The sequence below is a fragment of the Lissotriton vulgaris genome, chromosome 5 (genome assembly GCF_964263255.1).
Source record: "Lissotriton vulgaris chromosome 5, aLisVul1.2, whole genome shotgun sequence".
Lineage (NCBI taxonomy): Eukaryota > Metazoa > Chordata > Amphibia > Caudata > Salamandridae > Lissotriton > Lissotriton vulgaris.
Window position 1 is genome coordinate 841772147 of NC_141693.1, and position 26709 is coordinate 841798855.

The 26709-nt window shown below is 44.0% G+C and overlaps 1 protein-coding gene across 2 annotated transcripts in view; it reads left to right on the forward strand.

Moving 5' to 3' along the window:
- CCAR1 (cell division cycle and apoptosis regulator 1) overlaps positions 1-26709 on the forward strand; it is a 1290009-nt gene that overhangs the window by 903801 nt on the left and 359499 nt on the right. For both annotated transcript variants that reach the window (XM_086922386.1, XM_086922387.1), the window contains exon 21: positions 22822-22968. In XM_086922386.1, coding sequence (XP_086778512.1) covers positions 22822-22968 — 147 coding nt within the window. The remainder of the gene's footprint in view (positions 1-22821; positions 22969-26709) is intronic.

The window sequence follows — 26709 nt, forward strand, 5'->3', positions numbered from 1 at the left end:
ATATCGAGGTCGCTCCGGCGGCCCTATCAGACCACGACGCGGTCATGGTCCGTTTGGAAGTACCACGAGTGCGGACATGTAAAGGCAAGTGGCGCCTTCGGGAAACCCTGCTTCAACGTAAAGGTGTCACATAGCAACTCTCTAAAAGCATCACTGACTACCTGCGTATAAACGACAATGAGGAGGTGACAATGTCAGCGGTCTGGGGAGCACTCAAAGCGGTAGTGCGAGGTGAGATAATCGCGATCGCAGCGGCGGACAACCGGGAGCGTAAAGACAGACGTCAGGTGTTAGCGGAGCATGTGCTAGAACTCGAACGGGTTCACAGCCGGACAGGGTCCCCCAGAATATGGCGCAAGCTTAAGGCGGCCAGGGCCCAACTCGAAAGCCTTGATCTCGACCGCGCGGAATACGCAGCGCTGCGCCTTCGCCACACATATTACGTGGGGGGGGATAAAACCGGACGGTTGCTGGCCAGCAAACTCAAAGCCAAAGTTCTCAGATCCACGATTCCCGTTATCCGAGGAGAGGGAGATAGGAAATTCAGGGAGGATGATCAAATCGAGGAGGCATTCTGAGCATTCTATGCCTCCTTGTATACAGCCGATTCGACCCTGGACACCGAGGCTGGAGAAGCATACCTCGACGAGGCAGCGGTTACTGCCCTTAATGAGACAAGCGCTCAATCTCTAGACACCCCGATACGCGTGGAGGAAGTTATATCGGCGATAGCAAGCCTCAAACCGCTGAAAGCCCCAGACCCGGATGGTTTCTCAGCGGGGTTTTACAAAACATTTTGCCCCCTCTTGGCCCCAGTACTGACTAGACTGTTCAACTCTTTTCAAGGTCCCGGATCAATTCCTCAGGACATGCTAAAAGCAGACATTATTGTCTTGCCGAAACCGGGTAAAGACTGGACCCAGTGCGCCAATTTAATTACTCAACTTGGACCTCAAGTTATTCACCGGGATTCTGGCCGCAAGACTCGGCCCCTGCCTTCCAGGCATCATAGAGCCTGATCAAGCAGGTTTTATACCTAACGGACAATGCGCTGATAACACCAAACGCCTGTTGCATGTCATATACAAGCCCCACTTCCAAGAGTCGGACGCTGCCCTTCTCTCGGTAGACGCTGAAAAGGCGTTTCACAGGGTGGATTGGATAGAACGCTAGTTCGGTTCGGTATAGGGGAGAGATTCCACTCCTGGGTCGCCAGTTGCTATACGGCACCACGGGCAACCATCAGGGTCAATGGAGTGCGATCACGACCCTTTGACATCACGAGGGGCACCAGACAAGCATGTCCACTCTCGCCGCTCCTGTTCGCCCTATACATAGAGCCATTCGCACAACACGTACGAGACAACCCGTCCATAGTCGGCATCAGTTTTGGGGGTGAAAGGCAGACTATAGCCTATACGCAGATGACATCTTAGCGGCCGTAGAAAACCCTAGGCAGTCGATCCCTGCCTTCTTAGATGAGATGACCAGGTTTGGGAGGGTTTCCGGCTTTAAAATGAACGTCTGGAATCAGTGATTATGCCCCTGGGGCGTAACACTTGCTCTGACAACAGAGGGCTGTTACAAGTAGGGGGACTCTCCTCCAGCATGTCCCTACCTTACCTGGGGGTCACCCTGACACCCAGTACGGCCCAAACGATGGACCAAAATTACACGACGCTTCTTACCCAGCTTCAGGGGGACTTACACAGATGGCAACTACAACCGTTATCTTTGCTGGGTCGAGCGGCAGTGATCAAAATGTCCCTGCTGCCTAAGGTGCTGTATCTTTTTCAGACCATCCCGATTACACCACCCATAGGGATGCTTAAAAAATTGCAAGATGCCATACGATAGTTTATCTGGGATGGTAAACGCCCCAGACTACGCCGAGGCTTGGCCATGAGAACACCCGCTGAAGGCGGCCTTGGCATCCCGGACTTGCAGAGATATTTTCAGGCGCCACAACTCCGGTGCCTCTTAGAATAGTACCGCCCGGCATCTGAAAAACGCTGGTTATTCTAGGACAGGGCCATGGCCGGCATGCCATTGTGGAGAGTCCCTTTCCTATTGTGGCCAGACAGGCCGACATGCATCAAAAAATCGCCCTTCACCCGGACAATCCTCCAGGTGTGGGACGCAGTGGGGGTCCCCAAAAGCCTCAGGACTTTCCCGTCACCGATGACTTCCCTGTTTGACAATCCGGCCTTTCCGCCTGGGATGGCCTCCAACTCATTCCCTCAATGGCGACAGACGGACTGCAGGTCAGCCGGACATCTGTTTGACAAAGAGGGCTTCATGCAACTAGATGCCATACGAGACATGTACTTTGCCGTCCTGTGCCAACGGATGTCTGTAAAGCTGGATAACGCGCACTTGGAACCGGAAGCGGATAATCCGACAAGCTGTCAGCATGCCTTGGACCCCGTGGATTATTCTCCGCACCATTTAGAGACCCCCGGACGGAAGCCTGTTTTAGCCTATTTTGATGACTCTGGCCTTATGGAGGGTGCACTGTGATCGTCGTTGGCTTTCCCTGCTCCATTCCTGTTCGACTGAACATTGTTGCTAAAGGTTTTTACCGCCAAGGACAGTTCTTCAGTGACGTTCGGAGAGGTTTGCCTTCCTTCTTCATCCTCAATTGTCGAATTTTCAGATGCCGCCATTTTGTCTCCTCTCCTCGATCCGTCGCCATTGTTTTGAACTGTCTTGGAGGCTTCGCCTTCTTCGCGATTGTTGTGGCTTGTACGACATGGGCTTTCGTGAAGAATCGAACTGGTCAAGGTTGACTTTGACATTCGTGGTTAGTTTTTCTATCTGTTTTATGCCGGATATGCACCGTGTATGCTACTGGGAGACGGGAGGTTTTTATTGGAGTTCTCCCCATGTACGTGTTCAATACTTGCTTTAATAGTCGACATGGAATTTGGGGAGGCTGCTGCTGGTGAGGTGTAATGGGGACCGGGAGTGTGTCTATTGCTCTCCTCCTCCGCTTTATTTCCTTTCTTTAGGGCAGTTCTGGGGCGACAGGCACGCTGTTAGTGGGGTTGGCCGTAGCCATTACAGGGGTGCAGGGTGGTGGGTGTTGAGGGGGGGGTTTATTATTTTAGTTTGTTTTGTTCTATGGTCTCTTTCTCTTTTCTCTTTCTCTCAGGTGGGGCTTTCCTTCCTCTTCAGTAGGTTGGCTGTCTCTCTCTATCTTACTTCTTTCTCTATCTGGCGTCTATACTTGCCTATGCCTTACTTCTCTGGAGGGTGGGTTTTTCAGGATGATGCTCTAGCTGAATCGCTCGCTATTATACTGATTTTTGCTCCTTGTTTGCCTTAGCGGGCGTAGTATGTTTAAGGCTGTAATGTTCATCACCTGGTTCTGATTACATTCGGGGTGCGTCCCCCCCATCTCTTCATAATTCTATTCTATGGTGTGACGCCATCGATAGTGCAGCCGCTACTGCTTCTTCATAACCAAAAAAATGAAACATTTGATATCCTTTGCTTAATGGCACATGCAATCATAAGCTATGCTTGTCTCGTTGATATTACGCGGTCGTATACATTTATATGCCACCTGAATCTATGTCCTGAGTTTGCGGGCGGCCCCTGTGGTTGTAGGCCTGCGCTTGTAATGCTTTGATAATTCAATAAAGGTTTTAAAAAAAAAAAATAATAATAATAATATGGCAATTCCATGGTGTTGATACAATCGAATTACAAACCGATTGTAAAATCGCAAATTGTGGCAAAGAACTTGCCGGTGATATGCTGATGCACAGCAAGATCGAGTTTTGTCAGACCAGCAATGATATAATATAACACTCTAAAATTGTGTTTTCGTTTGTGAAGAAACCACTACGAAATGGCCGCCGTTTGCGCTGTTATTGAAGTGTTCATCATTCATTTCATTGACAGGAAATAAGGTGTATTTAATGTGTCGGAAAGACACAGAAATGTAAACACTGACGAAGGACTCTTAGGTCTGAAACGCGTCTGTTTTGTCCGTGGCTGATTAAAAACTATTGCTGCATAACCCCCGTGAGTGCATTATCGTTTTTGGAGAGAAAAAGAAACGATTGGAGCTGCCATATATATATATATATATATATATATATATATATATATATATATATATATTCACTGAAAAAACCATAGGTTATAGACCATATATAGTTAGGAATTAGCATTTACAAAACCTTATTTTACTCACACAAAACCATTGAAATTCGCATATATAGTTAGTTGCACTAACTATATATCGCGCACCCGCAATCCACTGCTGATCATGTCACATATTACATCATTCATGACATGGTCAGTGACATCACTGATGACATCACTGATGACATCTCAAATGACATCACTGATGACATCACTGATGACAACATCCAGTGACTGTATGTTTCTGTAAAGTTAAAATATGTCTTACATATTGAAGAATGAGTGGATGTATAAGTGTCTGGATGAAGGATGTCATGAATGATGTAATATGTGACATCATTAGCAGTGGATTGCGGGTCCGCGATATATAGTTAGTGCAACTAACTATATATGGAATTTCAATGGTTTTGTGCAAATAAAATAAGGTTTTGTAAATGCAAATTCCTAACTATATATGGTCTATAACCTATGTTTTTTTCTGTGAATTTCATTGGTTTTTTAAAAGCTAATATCTATAGCTGTAAAATATATTCTTTATTAAGTGACGTATCACGTAGCCCGTGAGACGCCTCATGATGCATCGCATAACCGTGACGTATCGTCTCTGCAGCGCAAACCAAACCCAAAACGTAAGCGCGCCAGAACACGCTTAAAGATATATATATATTTTTTTAACCTTAATTAGACAAAATCCACACGTGCACATATCACAAACGTTCAAAAAACACAATATGTCGGACTCCCGTTACGCTGCTGGTTAGCTGCCCGGTTAACGTACCAGGAAGCACCTTTACCGCGAAAAATCGCAATTTTTTTTTTCTTTTGCCCCGCAGGGAACTTTAATAGCCCCCTCATCAATCCTAGGGGTTCAGGAGGGGTCTGCCTTACCCCTTTCATTCATTTACACCTTTTTTTTTTCCACCTCTTGTCTCTCGATCCTACCGAGAGACAAGATGGCGGCCGCTCCGGACTGTTTACAATGTTGACAGCCAATCAGCTACTCCTCAGACTCCCGTTACACTGCCGGTTAGCTTCCCGGTTAGCTGCCCGGTTAGCTACCCGGTTCGCGTACCAAGACGCGTCTCTACGGCGAAAAAATTGGATTTTTTTTTTTTTTTTTTGGCCCCGTGTGGCTTTATAATATCCCCCTCATCAATCTTTGGGGTCAGAAGGGGTCTACCTTGCCCTCTTTCCTTCATTTCCCCCTTTGTTTTGGTCTCCTCTTGTCTCTCGATCCTACCGAGAGACAAGATGGCGGCCGCTCCGGACTGTTTACAATGTTGACAGCCAATCAGCTACTCCTCAGACTCCCGTTACACTGCCGGTTAGCTTCCCGGTTAGCTGCCCGGTTAGCTGCCCGGTTCGCGTACCAAGACGCGTCTCTACGGCGAAAAAATCGGATTTTTTTTTTTTTGGGGCCCGCGTGGCTCTATAATATCCCCCTCATCAATCCTAGGGGGTCAGAAGGGGTCTACCTTGCCCCCTTTCCTTCATTTCCCCCTTTGTTTTGGCCTCCTCTTGTCTCTCGATCCTACCGAGAGACAAGATGGCGGCCGCTCCGGACTGTTTAGAATGTTGACAGACACCGGAGAGCCAATCAGCTTCGCTTCGCAAAGTTCCGATACGCGAAAAGTTCGCTAACCGAAGCGCTACCCGGAGCGCTGTTACAGATATATATCTTGTTTTAAACGTTAATTTCTCAAAATCCACTGAAGCACATATATTGAGACCTAGCAAAGGCACATCGGGCTAACAGTCCCTACAATTTTGCCAAGTTTCGTGGAAATCCATTCAGCCGTTCGGGCTAAAAGTGAGGCCAACCGCCCTATGGAAATTAACATGGGAAAAACGCGTTTTGGGACCCCCCTTTTTTCTCGGCCCCCCCTTGACGAACCCCCCCCAAATTTCCAGGAGCTGCTCAGAAACAAAATGTGCCATTTTCCTGAAAATTTCAGCCAATTCCGTCCACTAACGCCAAAGTTATTAGGCATAGAATTTTCAAAAGTTCCATAGAGAAAAAATCCTAACTATATATACCTACTGGATATCGCCAGTAGGTAATATATATATATATATATATATATATATATATATATATATATATATATATATATATATATATAAAACATTTCTATGGAAAAATTAAACCCCTCATTTTGTTCCTTTGCAAATTAAATGTTTTAAGTGTTAACACTTTATTCCAATCAAGATGACTTCAGGTGTGCCATACTTTTGTCATAAGTAAGAATGTTAGCGCTCTAGTTGTTCTTTAGAACACTCTGGGACATTCTGTCACTGGGCTATAGTTGGGCTACATCTGGCTGATATTTGGGCTACATTTGGTTTTTTTTGTCTGGTGGCCATCTTTGGCCTACATTGGGCTACATTGGGCTACATTTGGGCTCTAACATATATATAGCCCAATGTAGCCCAATATATATTTTTCAAAGTAAATTTTCGTAAAAACCACTGGAGCATATATCTTGAGACATAGCAAAGGCACATCGGGCTACCAGTCCCTACAATTTTGCCAAGTTTTGTGGAAATCCATTCAGCCGTTCGAGCTAAAAGTGAGTCCAACCGCCCTATGGAAAACTCAATGTTAAAAACACGTTTTGGGACCCCCCTTTTTTCTCGGCCCCCACTTGACGAAACCCCCCCAAACTTTCAGGGGACGCTCAGAAACAAAATGTGCCCTTTTCCTGAAAATTTCAGCCAATTCCATCCATCAACGCCAAAGTTATTCAACATAGAATTTTCAGAAATCCCTATTCAAAAAAATCCTAACTATATATACCTACTGGCGACCGCCAGTAGGTAATATATATAGATATAGAGATATATATATATATATATAGATATATAGAGATCTATATAGAGATAGAGATAAAAGATATAAAAGTTATTAATGTATTCATACAGTAATATATATTTGTATCTACCCAACAGTGTTCACTGTGGTGGAATTGACATTAGCGGCATTATGTTTATCGCTATTGATTTTAAATGTACTATTGCGACATTGTCCAACATCTGTGATTTTCATTATATACATAGTGGTGCACTGTTGCTTTAAATGACTTAATCCGGGCCACAGGTTGGATCATGTGATGCACGTGTGGGAGGTGTGGCCCATAGGTGGGGTCAGAACCAACAACATAAAAGAAAATCAAAAATACAAATGTGGTGTGTGAACAAGGGTACGCCAGTACTCGAAATGTTGCATTTTGAAGGCTTGTGAATAAAATTAACTTGCCTGGATATCGTGGGGTCCGTCTCTTCTTTCGCCGTGCAAGTGGAGGTCTGAAGATTTCTTGTGGTATTATTGCGGATGCCGGCTGTCTCCGCTGGCGGTGCCCCCTCCTCTAAGAGCGGCTTTTGCTTTCTACAACCATCAACTCAACACGAATTCCAAGGAGGAATACTATAGCAAAAGCTCCCTGACATGGGATTGCACAGACCGACGCATATACTCTGAGAGCCGTTTGTGGCTAGTTTGAATACCGGCTACTACGGATCACGGAGTGGGCGTGGTCTGCATTATCAAGTCATTTCAGGTGAGGAGGCAGCGATCATCTTCAGGCAACGCGGAAACGCGAAAGGCACTAGTGGATTGCCTATTCACGATTACTAACTTTCGGATATAAACCTTCAAAATAACACCACCTGGCAGCATTGCGAGAGACCATGGCAGCCAGTTTGGAAACGGAGCGGGAGGCGGCGGCCGGTGCATTGTTTGCACAGGTGCCTCGAGGAGCAGGCAGCAGACAAATGCAAGTCAGCGCTGCCACGGCAGTTAACCAGGATGCCAAAAAATTGTTGAGCTTGCTGGAAAAGAAATCTCGGTCCGAGATTACGAAATGGTGGGAGCACAAATCTCTCACTAAGTATGAGGAAGCTGGGCGGGTCCCGAGAGGGCTGCGCATTACGCTGGCCCCGAGTTTTGTGGATCCAAACCCCAATATGTTGCGTGAATGGGGCGAACTAAATCTCGGAGCATCCATGAATCTAATTAAGCTCTTAATCAGATATGCAATTTTGGATCGTGGTGTTCTATTGGACGAAATCAAAAAAATAAACATAGACCTTGATGCATTCACGGACAGTGAAACCCAAGCAGTCATTGCCAAAGGTCGCAAAGACATCAGTGAGCGATTAAAAAAGACAAAATAAAGCTACGCAAAATAAACAAGTTTGCCAGAGATCTAAATGACTATGAGACAGGTCAAATATACACGTTCGCACGCAAATTTGACCAAGCTAAAAAGCAGCGGCAAATGCAGAACACTGTGCAAAGAACGCAGGCACAGGGAGCTCAACAAAACTCAGCTGGAGTATCGGAAAACTACGCAATGTCAGCAACGGATACAATTTTGCTGGCTAGCTCATCAAGCACATGCAGATCTTTGACAAGCGTGCCCGAAGACAATATACCACACGCCATCCTTAACTTAGGCGAAGAAATTGATTTTTTTAGTCGAGGCCCATCTGCAATCTCTAGGTCCGCTGACGCGGTCGAGGAATGCAGGAAGAGGAAAAACACAAGGCGGAGGGCAAGAAGAAAACGTGCAAAAGCCACAGCAGCCGAAAAAAAGAAGTGGCACAAAAAGAAAAACAGCAAACAATGATGAGCGCAAGTGCCATTATAAACTTATCTGACACAACGCTAACAACGGCTGAGCAACAACTCCTCATGCTGGGACTTAATTTCTGCCCCGAAAGTTCTTTTGATTACACCAACATCAGAGCTGATGTCTTTCTATACATTCGTAAACTAAAACTCAAGAAGTTTTATGCAATTTAATCTAAGTCCAATGTGAACACGTCAGCAACCACTGGGGGAGCCGATTCAATTACTGTCTCTCCATTGGTTGCAGCCAGTGAGGCCAGAACGCTTATAACACTTTGCAATCTGAATATGGGAACAGCTCCACCGACAACCAATATGGACATTCCTGACACGCAGTGCGAGCTGCGAGCGATCGACATTCAACAAAAGGGAGTCGGTGACAGCCCCTTCAAACCCAAAAGCAAATTTGTCCCCGTTATGCCAAAGGACGCGGTGGACATTTTCCACGAGTGCATCATCGAGGATTTGAAAAAACTCAATAGACAAATCCAAAGTACAAACAATATGTCCAGTTTTCAAACCAAACAATACCACAATTTGATGGCAAAACTGTCAAAAAACCAAGAAGTAATTGTGAATTCTGCTGATAGAGGAGGAAACATTGTTTTGTGGCAAAAGGACCAATACATCAAGGAAGCAATGAGACAACTTGAAGACGTTAATTGCTATGCGAAAAGCAATGGTGTCCAATACAAGCATGCTAAGGACAACGTCAAAAAAATGTTGTTATCCTACAAAAGAAGCAACTTGATTTCAGAAACTGAATGTGCTTTCCTCTTGGTGGAACATCCGGTTATGCCACATTTGTATCTTATTCCCAAGGTGCATAAAATGAAAGATCCAACACCGGGGAGACCCATCATTTCAGCGATTAAAAGTATGGGTGAGAACATTTCACGTTACATTGATTTTTATTTACAGGAGCACGTCCAAATGTTGCCCAGCTATATTAAGGACACAGGGGACTTTTTGACCAAGCTGGAGTCCATACAGTGGCAAGACAATTGGTGCATTATCACGTTAGATATTGAGTCACTGTATACGTGTATCCAACACACTCAGGGCATTGAGGCTATTAGATATTTCTTGGGACGAAAATCCTATGCATACTACAGTCATAACAAAATGATATGTGACTTGGTGCAGTGGTGCCTTAACAATAATTATTTTTTGTTTGGTAAGGACATTTGGAGACAGGTACGCGGTGTTGCTATGGGATCCTGCTTCTCTCCCAGCTACGCGTGCTTGCACGTGGGGCTGTGGGAGGAGCGGGATCTCATAAGCGTCCCTGGTATTGAACATGTTAAGCACTGGATGCGATTTATTGATGATGTTTTCTGTGTATGGGAGGGCGATACAAATAGCGCAAAAATTTTTGTTGATGCTCTCAACACCAACAATTTCAAATTTCAATTTATTTTTTACATCAAACATCAGCACTTCATTTGCTGAATTTCTAGATGTCTGCATTAGCATTAATGGTGCAGTGATAGGTACATCATTGCACCGGAAACCCACTGCTGGCAATAGCATTCTACACGCCAACAGTGGTCATCCTAGACACGTCATAACCAGTATCCCTCTGGGTGAGTTGCTGGTTTAAAAAGAATTTGCAACACTCAGGAGAAATTTGAGGAGGGAGCAGTTGCCATGATGGCAAGACTCCAAGCTAGGGGTTACAGCAAAAGTTGCTTATCCAACGCATTAGAAAAGAGCAGAGAACGGTCAAGAGTCTCTCTGCTGGCACCCAAACCCCATGACGTTAACGCCAGTGCAGACACTGTTAGACTAATAACAACTTACAGCAGGCAACATCGCCAAATCCAGTCCATTGTCAACAAACACTGGGCAATACTCAAGACAGATGGTGTTCTTCATGATAGGACCCCTGATAGACCAGTGGTGACATTCAGACGTGCATTTAGTATGCACAATAAGCTGGTCAAATCCAGCCCTGAACTTCCCAGGGCCAATGAATGGTTTGGAGGCAAAGGCTTCCATAAATGTTTCTCCTGTCGAGGTTGTAAATATGGCCAAAACATCACCCATTACAGCACTCCATTCTCCAACACGGAAATACCCATTCATGGCAATTACAATTGCCGCACGGAGTTCGCTGTTTATGTCCTGACATGCACCTGCGGTCTGCGCTATGTGGGCAGTACCGGCGCCCAGGTGCATGTCAGGATATTGCAGCACCTACGTGCCATTGTCAATCACGATGGGGCGTATCCAGTGGCGCGTCATTTTAACATCAGACATAACAGAGATCTGTCTTTTCTTACATATTATGTAATTGACGCTGTTGCCCCTTTCAGACGCGGTGGCGACCGCGATAAATTACTACGCAGATAGGAGACGCGGTACATAATCAAGCTTGACAGCAAACAACCCAATGGGTTGAATGCGACGGAGGATTTGCACAATTTTTTGTAGAATTACTGTTCAATCGCATCCACACTACAGTCAGGCCGCCATACCTCCATGTTGGAGGTTTCAGCAATTTTCACTGTGTACATTACAACGGAGTACATATGAGTAATCCACAAGATATACATTATGACATAAACAATAATGTACTCTAGTATGGTGACTTGCAGTCCTACTACCGTTTTTAGATTGGTTGTTTATGTTTTCAAACAATGCGGTCTTTTAAATAGTATTTGGTTATTTTTTGGTGGTTATTTTACACTGTGAATATATAGGAGCACTTTTTTATTATTGTAAATAATTTTTTGTAAATAGGTCTTAATATTTATGAAGTATGAAATTTATAAATGTATAAATTTTAATAAATATATAGGACTGGAGCTTATAGTCACGGTTGTACACTAAGGTGCATTTAGGGGCAATTCCTTTTCTGCACATAATCCAGCTGAGCTCTGTTTTAAGTTTCAACAGCACTGCGTCAGGCCTAGCATTTAAATTTGCTTATAATGTCATTATATGTCTATACATTTGATTGGTCTATTATATATTTAGCTTATTGAGTTATGAATTATGCATGTAGGCATATCATTTTAAATCAGTTAGTGGATCATTTTCTGCATTTAGGCAGCAAAGATAAAAAAGTTATTAATGTATTTATACAGTAATATATATTTGTATCTACCCAACAGTGTTCACTGTGGTGGAATTGACATTAGCGGCATTATGTTTATCGCTATTGATTTTAAATGTACTATTGCGACATTGTCCAACATCTGTGATTTTCATTATATACATAGTGGTGCACTGTTGCTTTAAATGACTTAATCCGGGCCACAGGTTGGATCATGTGATGCACGTGTGGGAGGTGTGGCTCATAGGTGGGGTCAGAACCAACAACATAAAAGAAAATCAAAAATACAAATGTGGTGTGTGAACAAGAGTACGCCAGTACTCGAAACGTTGCATTTTGAAGGCTTGTGAATAAAATTAACTTGCCTGGATATCGTGAGGTCCGCCTCTTCTTTCGCCGCGCAAGTGGAGGTCTGAAGATTTCTTGTGATATATATATATATTCACTGAAAAAACCATAGGTTATAGACCATATATAGTTAGGAATTAGCATTTACAAAACCTTGAAAATTCACTGAAAAAACCATAGGGTATAGACCATATATAGTTAGGAATTCGCATTTACAAAACCTTGAAAATTCACTGAAAAAACCATAGGTTATAGACCATATATAGTTAGGAATTCGCATTTACAAAACCTTATTTTACTCACACAAAACCATTGAAATTCCATATATAGTTAGTTGCACTAACTATATATCGCGCACCGGCAATCCACTGCTGATGATGTCACATATTACATCATTCATGACATGGTCAGTGACATCACTGATGACATCACTGATGACATCACTGATGACATCTCAAATGACATCACTGATGACATCACTGATGACATCTCATTTGACATTACTGATCACATCACTGATGATATCATTCATGTGATAATACGATGAACCTCTTCAGACTCTAATATAACCTTAGATACAATCAGTGTAAACAGACACTCACAGACTGTCACTCATCCATGGAGTTACTCACACACCTAGTCAGTCATGCAAAGAATCAATCACACCTCCATTTCCTCAACTATACAGTTATACAAACTTTACTTATTCAAACATATACTAACACATATTTACTCTCTTATACAATCCCTGATACAAGTTCACAATGATCCATACAGCCACTCACACATTCACTGGCTCTTATGCACAGTTATTTATATATGTCAACTCTCACATGTACTGTGTTTTACATATGTACTTACTTTGACATGTAGCACTGAGATATCCATTCACTCACCAATACACTCATGCACACAGTCAACCGCCCATACAGCTGTTTCCACATGCACTTTTGAAACCATACATCTAGTGAATCAACTGCTCACACATCTATGCACAGAGTCATACACCTCCCAGCCACCCCCACACACACTCAGTCTCCCATACAATTACTTGGGCAACCAATCAATAACCCATATAGTTACTCATATAGCTACTTATCAACACATGCAACAGTTTACAGAACAACAGACATAATGATGCACAAATTAAGACAGTTTAGTCACTAACCCATGCACTCAGTGAGACACATTTAATCACTCACTCATACAGTCAGTCATGCACCTACTAAATCCTTCATCCAGACACTTATACATCCACTCATTCTTCAATATGTAAGACATATTTTAACTTTACAGAAACATACAGTCACTGGATGTTGTCATCAGTGATGTCATCAGTGATGTCATTTGAGATGTCATCAGTGATGTCATCAGTGATGTCACTGACCATGTCATGAATGATGTAATATGTGACATCATCAGCAGTGGATTGCGGGTGCGCGATATATAGTTAGTGCAACTAACTATATATGGAATTTCAATGGTTTTGTGTGAGTAAAATAAGGTTTTGTAAATGCGAATTCCTAACTATATATGGTCTATAACCTATGGTTTTTTCAGTGAATTTTCAAGGTTTTGTAAATGCTAATTCCTAACTATATATGGTCTATAACCTATGGTTTTTTCAGTGAATTTTCAAGGTTTTGTAAATGCTAATTCCTAACTATATATGGTCTATAACCTATGGTTTTTTCAGTGAATATATATATATATACATACATATATAAACATATATCATCTGTATATCTATATAAATACAAACATAAATGCATGCATACATATACTTATATGCATACAGATGCATGTTATTTACATGAAAGTTGAAAAAACACTAATAAAAGCAAAGCTAAAAAGCCACCTCATTACAAACAGAATGGCTTTAACTTAAACGAGGGCGAGATCTATTGCATTTTCAATGCTTGTTTACTTTGGTTCCATCAAGAAGGCATTCAGATGTGTCACACATTTGCCATAAATTCTGAATGTTAGCACTCTAGTTGCACATTAGATCACTGTAGTAAAGCTACTGCTCACCAGGGACGTATGCTGCTGGTATTCAAAGTGCATGTTTCAGTCTGCATGTCAGAATTTTTTTAATGAAATAGAAGAGGATTTGAGAAGTCACTCAAAATGATCCCTAATTTTTCTTTCTGAAGCACTAATCATACTTTCTATGGCAAAATTAACCCCCTCATGTTGTTCCTTTTTAAATTGCGTGTTTTCAGACTTACCACTTCATTCCAATCAAGATGGCTTCTGGTGTGCCATACTTTTGTCATAAGTAAGACTGTTAGCGCTCTAGTTGTTCTTTAGAACACTCTGGGACATTCTGTCATTGGGCTATACTTGGGGTACATCTGGGTGATATTTGGGCTACATTTAGGCTCTTTTGTCTCTGGTGGCCATCTTGGGAGACTGTATGTCAGAATTTTTTAATGAAATTGAAGAGGGTTTGAGAAGTCACTCAAAATGTACCCTAATTTTTCTTTCTGCAGCACTAATCATAATTCATATGGCAAAATATACCCCCTCATTTTGTTCCTTTTTAAATTAAATGTTTTAAGAGTTACCACTTTATTCCAATCAAGATGGCTTCAGGTGTGCCATACCTTTGTAATAAGTAGGACTGTTAGCGCTCTAGTTGTTCTTTAGAACACTCTGGGACATTCTGTCATTGGGCTATACTTGGGCTACATCTGGGTGATATTTGGGCTACATTTGGGCTCTTTTGTCTCTGGTGGCCATTTTGGGAGACTGCATGTCAGAATTTTTTAATGAAATAGAAGAGGATTTGAAAAGTCACTCAAAATGTGCCCTAATTTTTCTTTCTGCAGCACTAATAATACCTTCTATTGCATAATATACCCCCTCATTTTGTTCCTTTTTAAATTAAATGTTTTAAGAGTTACCACTTTATTCCCATCAGGATGGCTCCAGGTGTGCTATACCTTTGTAATAAGTAGGACTGTTAGCGCTCTAGTTGTTCTTTAGAACACTCTGGGACATTCTGTCATTGGGCTATACTTGGGCTACATATGGGTGATATTTGGGCTACATTTGGGCTCTTTTGTCTCTGGTGGCCATTTTGGGAGACTGCATGTCAGAATGTTTTAATGAAATAGAAAAGGATTTGAGAAGTCACTCAAAATGTGCCCTAATTTTTCATTCTGCAGCACTAATCCTACTTTCTATGGCAAAATATACCCCCTCATGTTGTTTCTTTTTAAATTAAATGTTTTAAGAGTTACCACTTTATTCCAATCAAGATGGCTTCAGGTGTGCCATACCTTTGTAATAAGTAGGACTGTTAGCGCTCTAGTTGTTCTTTAGAACACTCTAGGAGGCTGCAGTAGAACACAAAGGAATCAACTGACAGTCTCTGTCCTTGTTGGATGTACATGTTTTACTGAGAATGTCAGACTTCATTTTCACATGACTGAGAAAGATAATGTGAATTTACAGAAAATATGCTTTCAGTTTAGCTTCTAGATCCCCTTCCAAACCACTGTGGGAAAATCATGAGATATTAGTTTTCTTTCAAACAATATTCATGATATCACAGCAGAAGGTTTTTTCACATGGTAAAATCACCTTAGAACCCACCACAATTCCTAAAACGAGTATGGTACCATCAACAAATGATTTATAATGTAACTAAAGTCCTAAAACCCTCTATTAACTACAATGCTTTTTAATGAGGTGCTATCATGTATATTGGTCCCAAGATGGCTGCCAACACTTCTTGGATGAAGTGCTGACAGCCAATCAGATCAGATGCGTGGTTAGGCTCCGCCCAGATATATATCTTTTTTTGAACCTAAATTACTCAAAATCCACTGGAGCACATATATTGAGACCTAGCAAAGGCACATCGGGCTAACAGTCCCTACAATTTTGCCAAGTTTCGTGCAAATCCATTCAGCCGTTCGAGCTAAAAGTGAGGCCAACCGCCCTATGGAAATTAACATGGGAAAAACGCGTTTTGGGACCCCCGTTTTTTCTCGGCCCCCCTTGATGAAACCCCCCCAAATTGTCAGGGGCTGCTCAGAAACAAAATGTTCCATTTTCCTGAAAATTTCAGCCAATTCCGTCCACAAACGCCAAAGTTATTAGACATAGAATTTTCAAAAATCCCATTGAGAAAAAATCCTAACTATATATACCTACTGGCGACCGCCAGTAAGTAATATATATAGATATATTTATATATAATTGGGTGGTAAGGGTATTTTTAGGGTTTAGGGGTGGGTAGGGGATTATACGGTGGTAAGGGTATATGTAGGGTATCGGGTAGGTCTGGCATAGGATGGTAAGGGTATTTTTAGGGTTAAGGGTTGTGTAAGGTTATGGGTGGCAAGGGTATTTTTAGAGCTTAGGGAAGGGTAAGTGAATGGGGTGGTAAATGTAATTAAAAAAGGGCTTGAGGGGGTTGTTGTAAAGTCATCCATGCTATAATGGGCAGCAGAAGGAGGGATGGTGGGGCAAGCAACACGATGGAAGTGCAGGCTCTCTTGCATAGTGATTTGTCACGTCTACAACACATGTCCTTGACTGTAGTGCAGTGAGAACCTTCATTGATGCTCACAGGAAATCAAAATTAGAGGCAACATTGGTCTTGGGCCATGTGTCAACGGGCTCTGAATCTCTGAAAGCTGCTGGACCACCCAGAATTTCTCTAGTGGTAAACCACCTTGTGGGATCTTGAAATGTCAGGGTGGATGGACTCATCGACAATGCTTAGCCGATCATGTGTGGCAGTTGCACCTGGAGGTGACACAGGGCATCAACAAGCAATGGGGAGAAACATGGCTCGATCTTTGTCCACCACCAAGAACGCGCAATGTCAGCATTTTTGCATGATGAAGTTTCCAAAGACGTGCTCTATCAGATGCTTTCCATCTAAGAGGAGTTCAGGAATCCTTTATGCTCTCACGCCCCTGCATTTCCTGCCCTGAATCCTGAAGAAGATCAGGAACAACTGGGCCTAAGCCATCTTAGAGGCACTAGAATAGACTAGGAGAGTGTGATACATGGACCTCATGGGCATAAGCATCTCTCATCTAATCAAACTGCTGCTGGAGGATCTTCTGTCGCAGCAGCAGTGTACTGCATCTGGGTCTGCACACGTTTTGTTTCCATGCTAGGTAGTTGAATGATCGCAGTTAACCTCCTTGGACCATCCCCTATAGCAGGGGTCTCCAAACCGGTCCTGGAGGGCCGGATCCATGCCAGATTTTTAAAATTACTACATGTATCTCAATGGGGATATCCCAAAAATCTGACATGGATCCGGCCCTCCAGGACCGGTTTGGGGACCCCTGCCCTATAGGTCATTGAGGTCATCCTAGCAGTGAGGCATCTTTCCACAAAATCAGTGTAGGCCAGTCATTCTAACAGATTTGTAGATAGGTGCAGCACCTGACAGATTGATCCATTACAAACTAGGTTATCTGAATTTTGTTTGTTAAGGGCTACGTATCAGCTCCTCTTTATTTATATCACCTGTTACGAAGATATTTTTGAAAGGTTTGCAATATTTATTTCTGCCAAAACCATTTGAGAAGGTGCAGTGGAACTTGAATTTAATCCACACCTTTTTGGTATGCACCCCCTTTTCAGCTGATACAGAGTTCCATTGAGTCGTCTGATTTTGAAGACTCTCTTTCTCATCGACATTACATCGGATAGGTGCAGGCTCTTTGTCAACCCACTTTATACAACGTTCTTTCCTGATGAGTTGGTGTTGAGGACTGAGCTTCCATTCTGCCAAAATGTGGTCAATCCATTTAATTTCGGGCAGGCAATCACCCTTTCGACATTATTAGCTCCACCTCACCCCTCTAAGGAGGAAGAGTGTCTCTATCGTTTGGACCTGAGATGACACCAAACTTCATTGAGTGGACAATCAGCTCTTTGTAGGATTTTCCTCAGCAAAGAAAGGTACAGCAGTGCACAACCGGACCATTTCTCAATGGATTGTTCTCTGCATAAAGATAAGCTATGCACTGGCTAAGAAGCAATGCCTAGAAGGCTTACAGGCTCATTCCACCAGGACCAAGCCGCTACCACTGCATTGGCGCGTGGAGTGCCTGCCCTGGACACTTGTCAGGCAGCTATATAAGTAATGTTACACACAGGGTCAGTGCGTCCATTAGGACGCTTGGGCATTGCCCCACTGAGCGTTGCCGTCACTCTCTATCTCTGGCAGCAATCATTGTATCGCAGGCCGCAAGAGCCTGAGGCAGTCGGCTTAGAAGGGGGCGGGGCAGCACCACAGGAGAGGAGTTCAGCTGCAAGACAGTGTCTGATAATGATTGACATCCACCATAACGTATCACAGCAGGTGGTCGTCACTGAGCGCACAGCAGGAGTGCGCATGTTCTATTTAGGGCTTAAACATTTTGCGACCAGCCCTGAACATGCGCACACTAGGCTGCTCATTAGGAGAGCGAGGGTTGTTCCATGCCGCTCTTCTAATGAGCAGCCTAGTGCACATGTTCGGGCTGGTTGCAAAAAATGTTAAGCCCTAAACAGAATATGCGCATTACTGCTCAAGCCAATCCTGGCGCTGCTGCTGGAGCAGCGTCTGGATTGGCTGAGAGCAGGCGGTACTTGCCAAGGCGCCTACGCGGGAGTCGGACCCCGGCACAGGAGCAGAAGGGCTCGCAGAGGCGGCGCGGATCCGGTAATTTTAGTTTGCTTAACATTAATACTGGTGCTTTATTTTAACCTCCTCCACGCCATGTGACCCCCCCCCTCCAACCCCCCTTCCCCCCCGCGTGAGTATTGGAGTATTGGTGCTTGAGCCACGACTGTGTGACCTAATCCCTAAAATAGCGAAACAAAAGGGGATGATGGACGGAGCGTTTGAGCAAATCAAACACTCACCCCCAGTCAACTGATCTGGGTTTAATCCATCACTATTCTTTAGCTCACTCAGCCACCCCAGTTCAGACATGGCCATATGCAAATCAGTCTGACCGTGTGCATCATGGGAACAGTCCAGCCCGAACTGCCAAGCCATGTCTTCCCTGGACCGGAAACAAGCATCCTGGGACCGGTTTCGGATTCATAATCCTCATCAGCCAGTCTATCTTGAATCCAGTGGCCAAGTGAGCAAGGGACTCACGTCTGAGCATACCCTGCCAACTTAAGGCGAACATTGTGAAACAAAAGGGGATGATGGACGGAGCATTTGAGCAAATCAAACACTCACCCCCAGTCAACTGATCTGGGTTTAATCCATCACCATTCTTTAGCTCACTCAGCCATCCTAGTTCAGACATGGCCATATGCAAATCACTCTGACCCTGTGCCTCATGGGAACAGTCCAGCCCGAACTGCCAAGCCATGTCTTCCCTGGACCGGAAACAAGCATCCTGGGACCGGTTTCGGATTCATAATCCTCATCAGCCTGGCTATCTTGAATCCAGTGGCTAAGTGAGCAAGGGACTCAAGTCTGATCATACCCTGTCAACTAAGGGCGAACTTAGCCAGAAACCGGTCCCAGGATGTTTGTTTCCGGTCCAGGAAAGACCTGGCTTGGCAGTTCGGGCTGGACTGTTCCCATGAGGCACAGGGTCAAGGCTGATTTGCATATGGCCATGTCTGAACTGGGGTGGTGTGGAGTGCAAAAAAACGATGGATTTAGGCCCAGATCTCTGTACTGGGGTGAAAGTATGACATTGTTCTGCATTCTGTCTATCAACTGTTGTTTTTGCACTAATCCCTAAAATAGTCATAACCTTGGAGGTAGTAGTAGGAGAGACGCAAATATTCCTCGCCGAGCCCCACTCCTAATCGCAAAGGGTGTGGGTGATGGAAACTGACCTAGAGAAAAGCAGAGGTTTTAATATATAGTGGCACGTCATAAAAAGCACCTCCGCTTCCCATGCCATGCCTTCCTTGTCACCCCTCGGCGCTCTCGAATCCTGTGGGTTGATGGAAGTACACCAAGGCTCTCACGGTAGAGACAGGCCAGGTGGACGCAGTACAGGCCTACACAGGCCCGTCCTTGTGAGTCAAGTTGAGGTGCTGCTGTGCCAGCCAGTTACTTCCTGGCATCCGCTTTACCGTGAACTTGGATGAAAACCCCAAAATGTACAACGTGATTTTTAATAGTGGCCGCATTAAGAGATATTGGATGTGCAACGTTTCTTTTTTTTAGGGAACAGCAAACCTCACCAAGGGGAGCAGGAGACAGATCCTTTCAATTGGATTCTGGTTTCACACATCCAATACAACGTTTTTAAAAACCTGATAAGAATGTTTGAGGGTAACATGTGGGTCTCCGTTTAAAAGAATCACAGTTTGTTATGGGTCAGAGTTTCAAAGGAATCATTCCAAGGCAAAGCTCTAAAGTTTGGGAGATCGCCCTGCCACAGAATCAGTGGAGTTAAAACAATTTAGGCCAAGCACATGTCTTCCAGCTCTCTCATAGAATGATATGGTGACGTACGGAAATGACCTTCAGTTGATAGAAACAAGTTGCTCTTGGCAGTCGGGGCCATTTTGATGCACGTAGTGTTCGAGCAAAGAGGACGGAGATGTTTACAGAAGAAGGGCGACTGCCCACAAAGCACTCTCCTGCAGGCCTAATTAAACCCACGAGTGTGAACTTCTTCTTGTGCACTACCCTCTTCCTTCTCTTCTCGATTCTCTTCTTTTCTTTGTCTATCCCCTCCCACTCACTATCATTTCTATAGTAAGACAGTGAAAAGGGAAACAGCGAAACATGTAGACCACTTATCTGTATCACTGAAAAGTACAGTCAGTTTGTGATGGTACCCTGCGATGGTGAAGCGACGATAATTGTATGTTTTAAAAAAAAATCCTAATAAAATACTTTGAAATTAAAAAAAATAAAAAATAGTGCAGCAACAGAAGTAGCACCCACCCGGCCCAGGGTATGGGGGTCCGGCTGCACTCTGAATAGCTGCTTTTTTTCTGCTAAAACTAGGTAGAGGGCGCACAATTCCCTTTTTTGCACCTAGGCCCAAGGAACCATTACTGCACTAATTGAGATAATATATATGGGCTAGGCGCCAAAAGGAAATAGAAAGAAACCCTTTTTCAATAGCACATGTCTGAAAACAGGATCATTCAATGGATTGAAAGGGCAGTATCATGATGGCTTCGCTGGCTGACCACCTGTTTCTATGCACCTGCAGTGTGTAAAGTGATTTTGTTTTACCCAATATTTCTCCTTCTTACAGCTTCTTTCCACACAATTAGGGTTTGAAAACCTTGAGCAATATTTGTCTCTTCCTCTTTCTAAACTGGGCTATCCAAACAAAGGCACTAAGTAAGAGAAATATTGTATTAAATATGGATCTACAGTCCGAAAGTATGGGGCTTGCCAAATGATTTATGCGTCTCACTGTCTGTTTTGCTATCTGTGCTCAGTACTGTGATTCACTATTGCACATGCACGTGTACGTGTTCACTTACCTTGATATACTTTGCTCACTTGGGTAGGTACTCGATATGCCTCTCTTCAGTGAAGCAAGCAGTACAAAGCATTATTAAATTGGGTGCAATTAAGAATCTTTACCCACAAAACTGTGAGGTACTCAGAAATGCATTGTATCTCGAAGTCTGTTATGGCTCTGAGCTTATACTTATTAAACAGCCAACTATATTATATGACATCTCTTTATAAATGTAATAACTGCACTTTCACAATTGCTTTATTAACCTTCCTGCTTTCTAAATTTGCTAGAAAATGCACCATTTATCCACTCTTTTTTCAAACCGAACCCTCTGTACGTTGTTCCGGCTCACTTGCTATGCTCGCTTGCTGCGATGCAGTATGACAAAAGTGTTACGCCGCACCACTTGCAAATGGCACCCGCTGCCACTGGTTACACACATTCACGAAGCACTATTGCCTCCACAGCTAGGTCACTCAAGAGGGTAATTTTGCTCGCTTGATCCTGCTGGACATTTTGGTCTGGGCCAGTTCACACACCCACCTCTTTGGAAGGTACTGATATTGTATATGTTCAAAAGGTAAGAGAGCTGTTGTTAGAAGTATCCATCAGAAAAACAAGTTGCTTACCATCAGTAACATTCTTTCTGGTGAATACTCTATCTAACCACAGATTCCTCACTGACTGTGAACTGGACTCTGTTTTTCCTCTAAAAAGGCTTCAGTGTAGAGACCTGCACACCAGTCATACTAATCTACCAATAAGCTACGTGTCTGAGGGCCGAGCAGCCAAAGAAGGCAAATGACAACAGCAGGCATACGTGGTACTTATATATGTGGCTCCGCTCGTCACTTCCAGAGTTGAATGCTGGCAGTGCGCAGCCGCACACCACCACATACTGGCACACAGGAATACTGTTTTCATATTTTTAAATCCAGACTGACACCTGTGGAATGTGCACAAGATGAGGAATCTGTGGTTAGACATAGTATACACCAGAAAAATAGATACCAATGGTAAGTAACTGCTTTATTGTTACAGTTGTATTTATTGCACATTGTACTTCATAAATTACACAAGCTGCCCCCTGTTCCGGTCAGGAGATTGAATGAAGATAGAAATATGTTTAAAGTGGGCAGTGCAAAACAAGCAAAATCTTTCATGATAGTGTAACGTAAAATTATTTTTCCCCATAGGAAAATGAAAAACATCCAATGATTACAGTTAACAAGGATCTTCTTATGGCTTTTATTTATTTTGATCAATGCCACTGTGGATACTTGTTGGAAAAAGATTTGGAGGAAATTCTATACACCCTAGGATTACATCTTTCCCGAGCCCAGGTATGTGTTTCAAAATAATGTAGTAAGTAATATTTAATGCTGTGAAACTTTTCATTAAACATATAGAACCCTATTGAAAAGGTAATGTATTAGAAACAGTATCACATAGTTGAAAATGCTTTCAGTCTTTTGCGGTGTAAGTGATATTATTTATAGTTTGTTGTTTTCTCAATTGTTGTATTTATTTGTATATTTACTGCAATGGTAAACACACCAACTGATGTTGGTTGCAAATCGTGCAAAGTCAAGAAGCAACATATTAGGCTTTCCTGCAGCTGTGCCCATATCTTACTAGCAAGTTTAGCATCCTCGACCGTAGTGTGAGCTATTTTATAGTTGTGGAGCCAATATGTCATGCAAGATAGACGTTGAAGCTTCACACGTCGTCTTGTGCTAAGTGTCAGTGCCCAAATTTCACAGTCCGTGACTGGTGCTAGGTTGGGATCACAAATACCAAGGCTGCGTGATCTTGATTTCCCCTCATGCCTTTTTCATGTATACCACCCTGCTCCTTTACCTCACTTTTGCAGGTTCTTTTTCACCCTTGATTTCTTTCTTTGTCATATTTTTCCAGTTTCTTATTTCAAATCCTTGGTCCGCAGCCTCATCTAGAGACCAGTAGACCTTATGTATTCCGGTTACAGGCTTCCTCTGACAGAGTAGGAACCATTGACCAAACAACATTACACCTCCCACCCTATTTATGATGAATGATGTCATGTACTTTCTTTTTCCTGTCACTCCACACAAGCACACCTGGCGGTGAGGGACAGGAAAATGGTAATACGTTTTTTTGTATTCAGAAACAAATACCCACTTTGGGAGCATTTTTTTAAACATAACTTTTTTATAAAATATTTGATGAGCAGCCATCAAAACCCATGTAGGCTATCCACCAAACATTTAGTAAACTGAAAGGAACTACTGTGACAATGATCACTTTCAATTGTACGGAGATGACCACTGGGCCAACGGTCATCTCTAAATTTGTCAGACTGAGTCCCATTGGGATGGCAAAAGTAATGTCTTCTACCACCTAATGAGCCCTAGTCAGTCCATGAAACCCCAAATGAGGCCCTATGAGTCAGTTTTTGTGTACTGTTCATTTACCCCAATACAACTGTGTCATTTGGGTTAATCTACAGAAATACCCCATACAATCCGAAATTTAGGCACTCTCAGTGACTCCATAGCAGACGTCATCCTCGCCCTTCCACAAATAATTCATGAGAGACTTCAACATATGGTTTGGCCTCTCCAACAAGTCCTAAGCACAAGCTTTATCTACTGACGTAGTATCTTCTAGGCTTAAAACAACTGCTAAAATTCCCAATGCATGTAACAAGATGTACGTTGTATACTATCCCCAGCTCGAAGTGAATTTATACACGTGTGCCACCCAAACCATTATGTTAGTGCAACCATACCCTCATTTCTTTTACAATCTTGATCCCTCCCATTTGCCATGTGTAGGAGGCTTGCCATGTGTAGGAGGAGTGGCCTCCCGTTGCTTCCCCGCTCGGGGTGGTCCCTAATGGGATCGCATACTTGTCCAACTTATTTGTCTGCGCAGCTGGTGCTCCCTCCGGCTTCATCTTGTAGTTCCATGCTCCCTACCGGCAGCTCGCAAGGCCTCGCCACAGCCCCACTGTGTTGTCCCCAGGAGTCCGCAACCGGGCTTGGGGCAGCCTCCAGGACTTCTCACCCCGCTGTTAGCCTCGTGTCAAAGCTCCTCCTCAGCTCGGCCGCTGCTCGGGCGTTGCTCTGCCTGTTTCTCGCTGGCAGGTCACAGGGCTCTTCTTCCTGATCACAGGCGTGCCTCGCGCTCTAGTCGGGCCACTTTTCAGGTCATCAGTCCTCCACCTCCGCGGTCCTGGCACTTACGTCCACGCTGGCCTCCCGGCTCCCCCGCAGCCCCGGGGGCCTGCACCCTTCCAGCCGCCTCCACACCTGGGTACCTTCTCCGTGCAGTCGGTTGGGTCTGCAGAGACCGCCGCCATACTCGCAGCCCCCTCTAGGTGAGACCGACCGCACCTCGCAGCGGTAGGGGCAATCGTTGCCAGGGTACTTCTCTGCCTCAGTAAATTGACGTGCCGCAGGAGCAGTGCTCACCAGGCCCTGCATCCAGTTATAGCGAATCCTGTTACTGAAGCCATTGCCGCCTCCGCGCTGTCAATCCCGCCTCGGAATCTTCTCCGGGCCGGAAGACGGAGCAGGATCTGGTCTTGCCCACGTCACACGTGTGTTCCCCAGGGCATATGATCCAGCCAGCGGCCGACGAAAGGCTCGGCGTCGCCCCCTCAAAGGCCGCCATAGCCGCCGCCAAAGACCTTCAGCCATTCCGCCCAACAGGGCCGTCGTTTGGTCCCAGCACCGCCGCAGTGCACACCGCCCCCGGTTGAACGTCCTCTGGCCGCTGTGCAACAGCCGACCCCATATCGCAATCTCAAGGGGTCGGTGGTAGCCCTGATGGCGGATCCGATGCTCACTCCCCGCCCTCGGCGCAGGCCTTAAAGCCAGGTCCTTGTGTTGACTTCAGAGCCGGGCGCTCGCCTCACCGGCGTAGCTGGCGCCACAACTTGTTCTCGACTCACCGCGGCTTCGAGGGCGAGGAGAGACTTCTGAATCGCGGTCCCTGGTGCCGCTAGATAGCATAAGGCATTTGCAGTCTAAGGTGTGCCTAACATGTCGGATTTTAGCAGGATTTTGGAGGGTTTAGGGCTCGGCTCCGGCGGAGCTCTACACTAAGCGGCCATCTTTGCTGCCACCTAGCCACGCCCCCCCAGTAGTGGCATTCTTAACGTGTTCACTAAATGGTTAAAGTTGTCTGGTTAGCGAGCTGAAAAGAGTGTGTACCAAGGACCACTACTTGTAATAATTTCAAGGCAGTCGAAAAATTATAAATGAAAGTTATAGTTATAACTTTAGAATTTTTGAAGTTTGTGTTGTTTAAACTTTTCCTATCTATATCTAAGCTTTCACCTTTTGGTTTTTTCATTGAGTTTCAAATTGTTTTTTTTTAAATAAAAATGTGTTTCAAATTGTAGAGTTCAGTGTTGCAAGTGGAGAGTTATATTGAATTTCAAACAGTACAGTGGATGAGAGTTTTTTAAAGTCTCTTATCAGAAAAAGGAGTATTGTTGATAGGAATCGTGTAGAGTGTAGTGTAGTTGCATGATGTGTTGTACAGTAGAGTAGGGTGTCGTAGACTGTCATAGAGTGGAGTAGTGTTTGAGGAGTAGACTAGGGTGAAGTAGAGTGTCTGACGTGGAGTAGAGTGCAGTGGAGGAGAGTGTCGTAGAGTGGAGTGCCCTGTCATATAGTGGAGTGACGTATCGTAGAGAGAAGTTTAGTATTGTGTCGTCAAGTGTAGTACAGTGACATAGAGTGGAGTAGAGTGTCACAGAGTGTACTATAGTTTCATAAAGTGGAGTTGCATACAGTGGAGTAGAGTGTTGGACAGTAAAGTGGTGTAGAGCGGAGTATACCACAGTGGCCTAGAATGGGGTTACCTTTAGTGGAGTATAGTGGAGTGGAGTGGCACTGGAGTGGGGTAGTGTAGATGAAGTAAACTATCAGTGGAGTGGCGTGTCATGTATTATAGTGGCGTGGAGTGCAGTAAAATGGAGTGACATACATATAGTTGAATAAAGTGTCATAAATTGGAGTCCCGTGTTGTACAGTAGTGTAGAGTGGGGTGTCATACAATATTGGAAATAATGTAGACTACAGTAGAGTAAA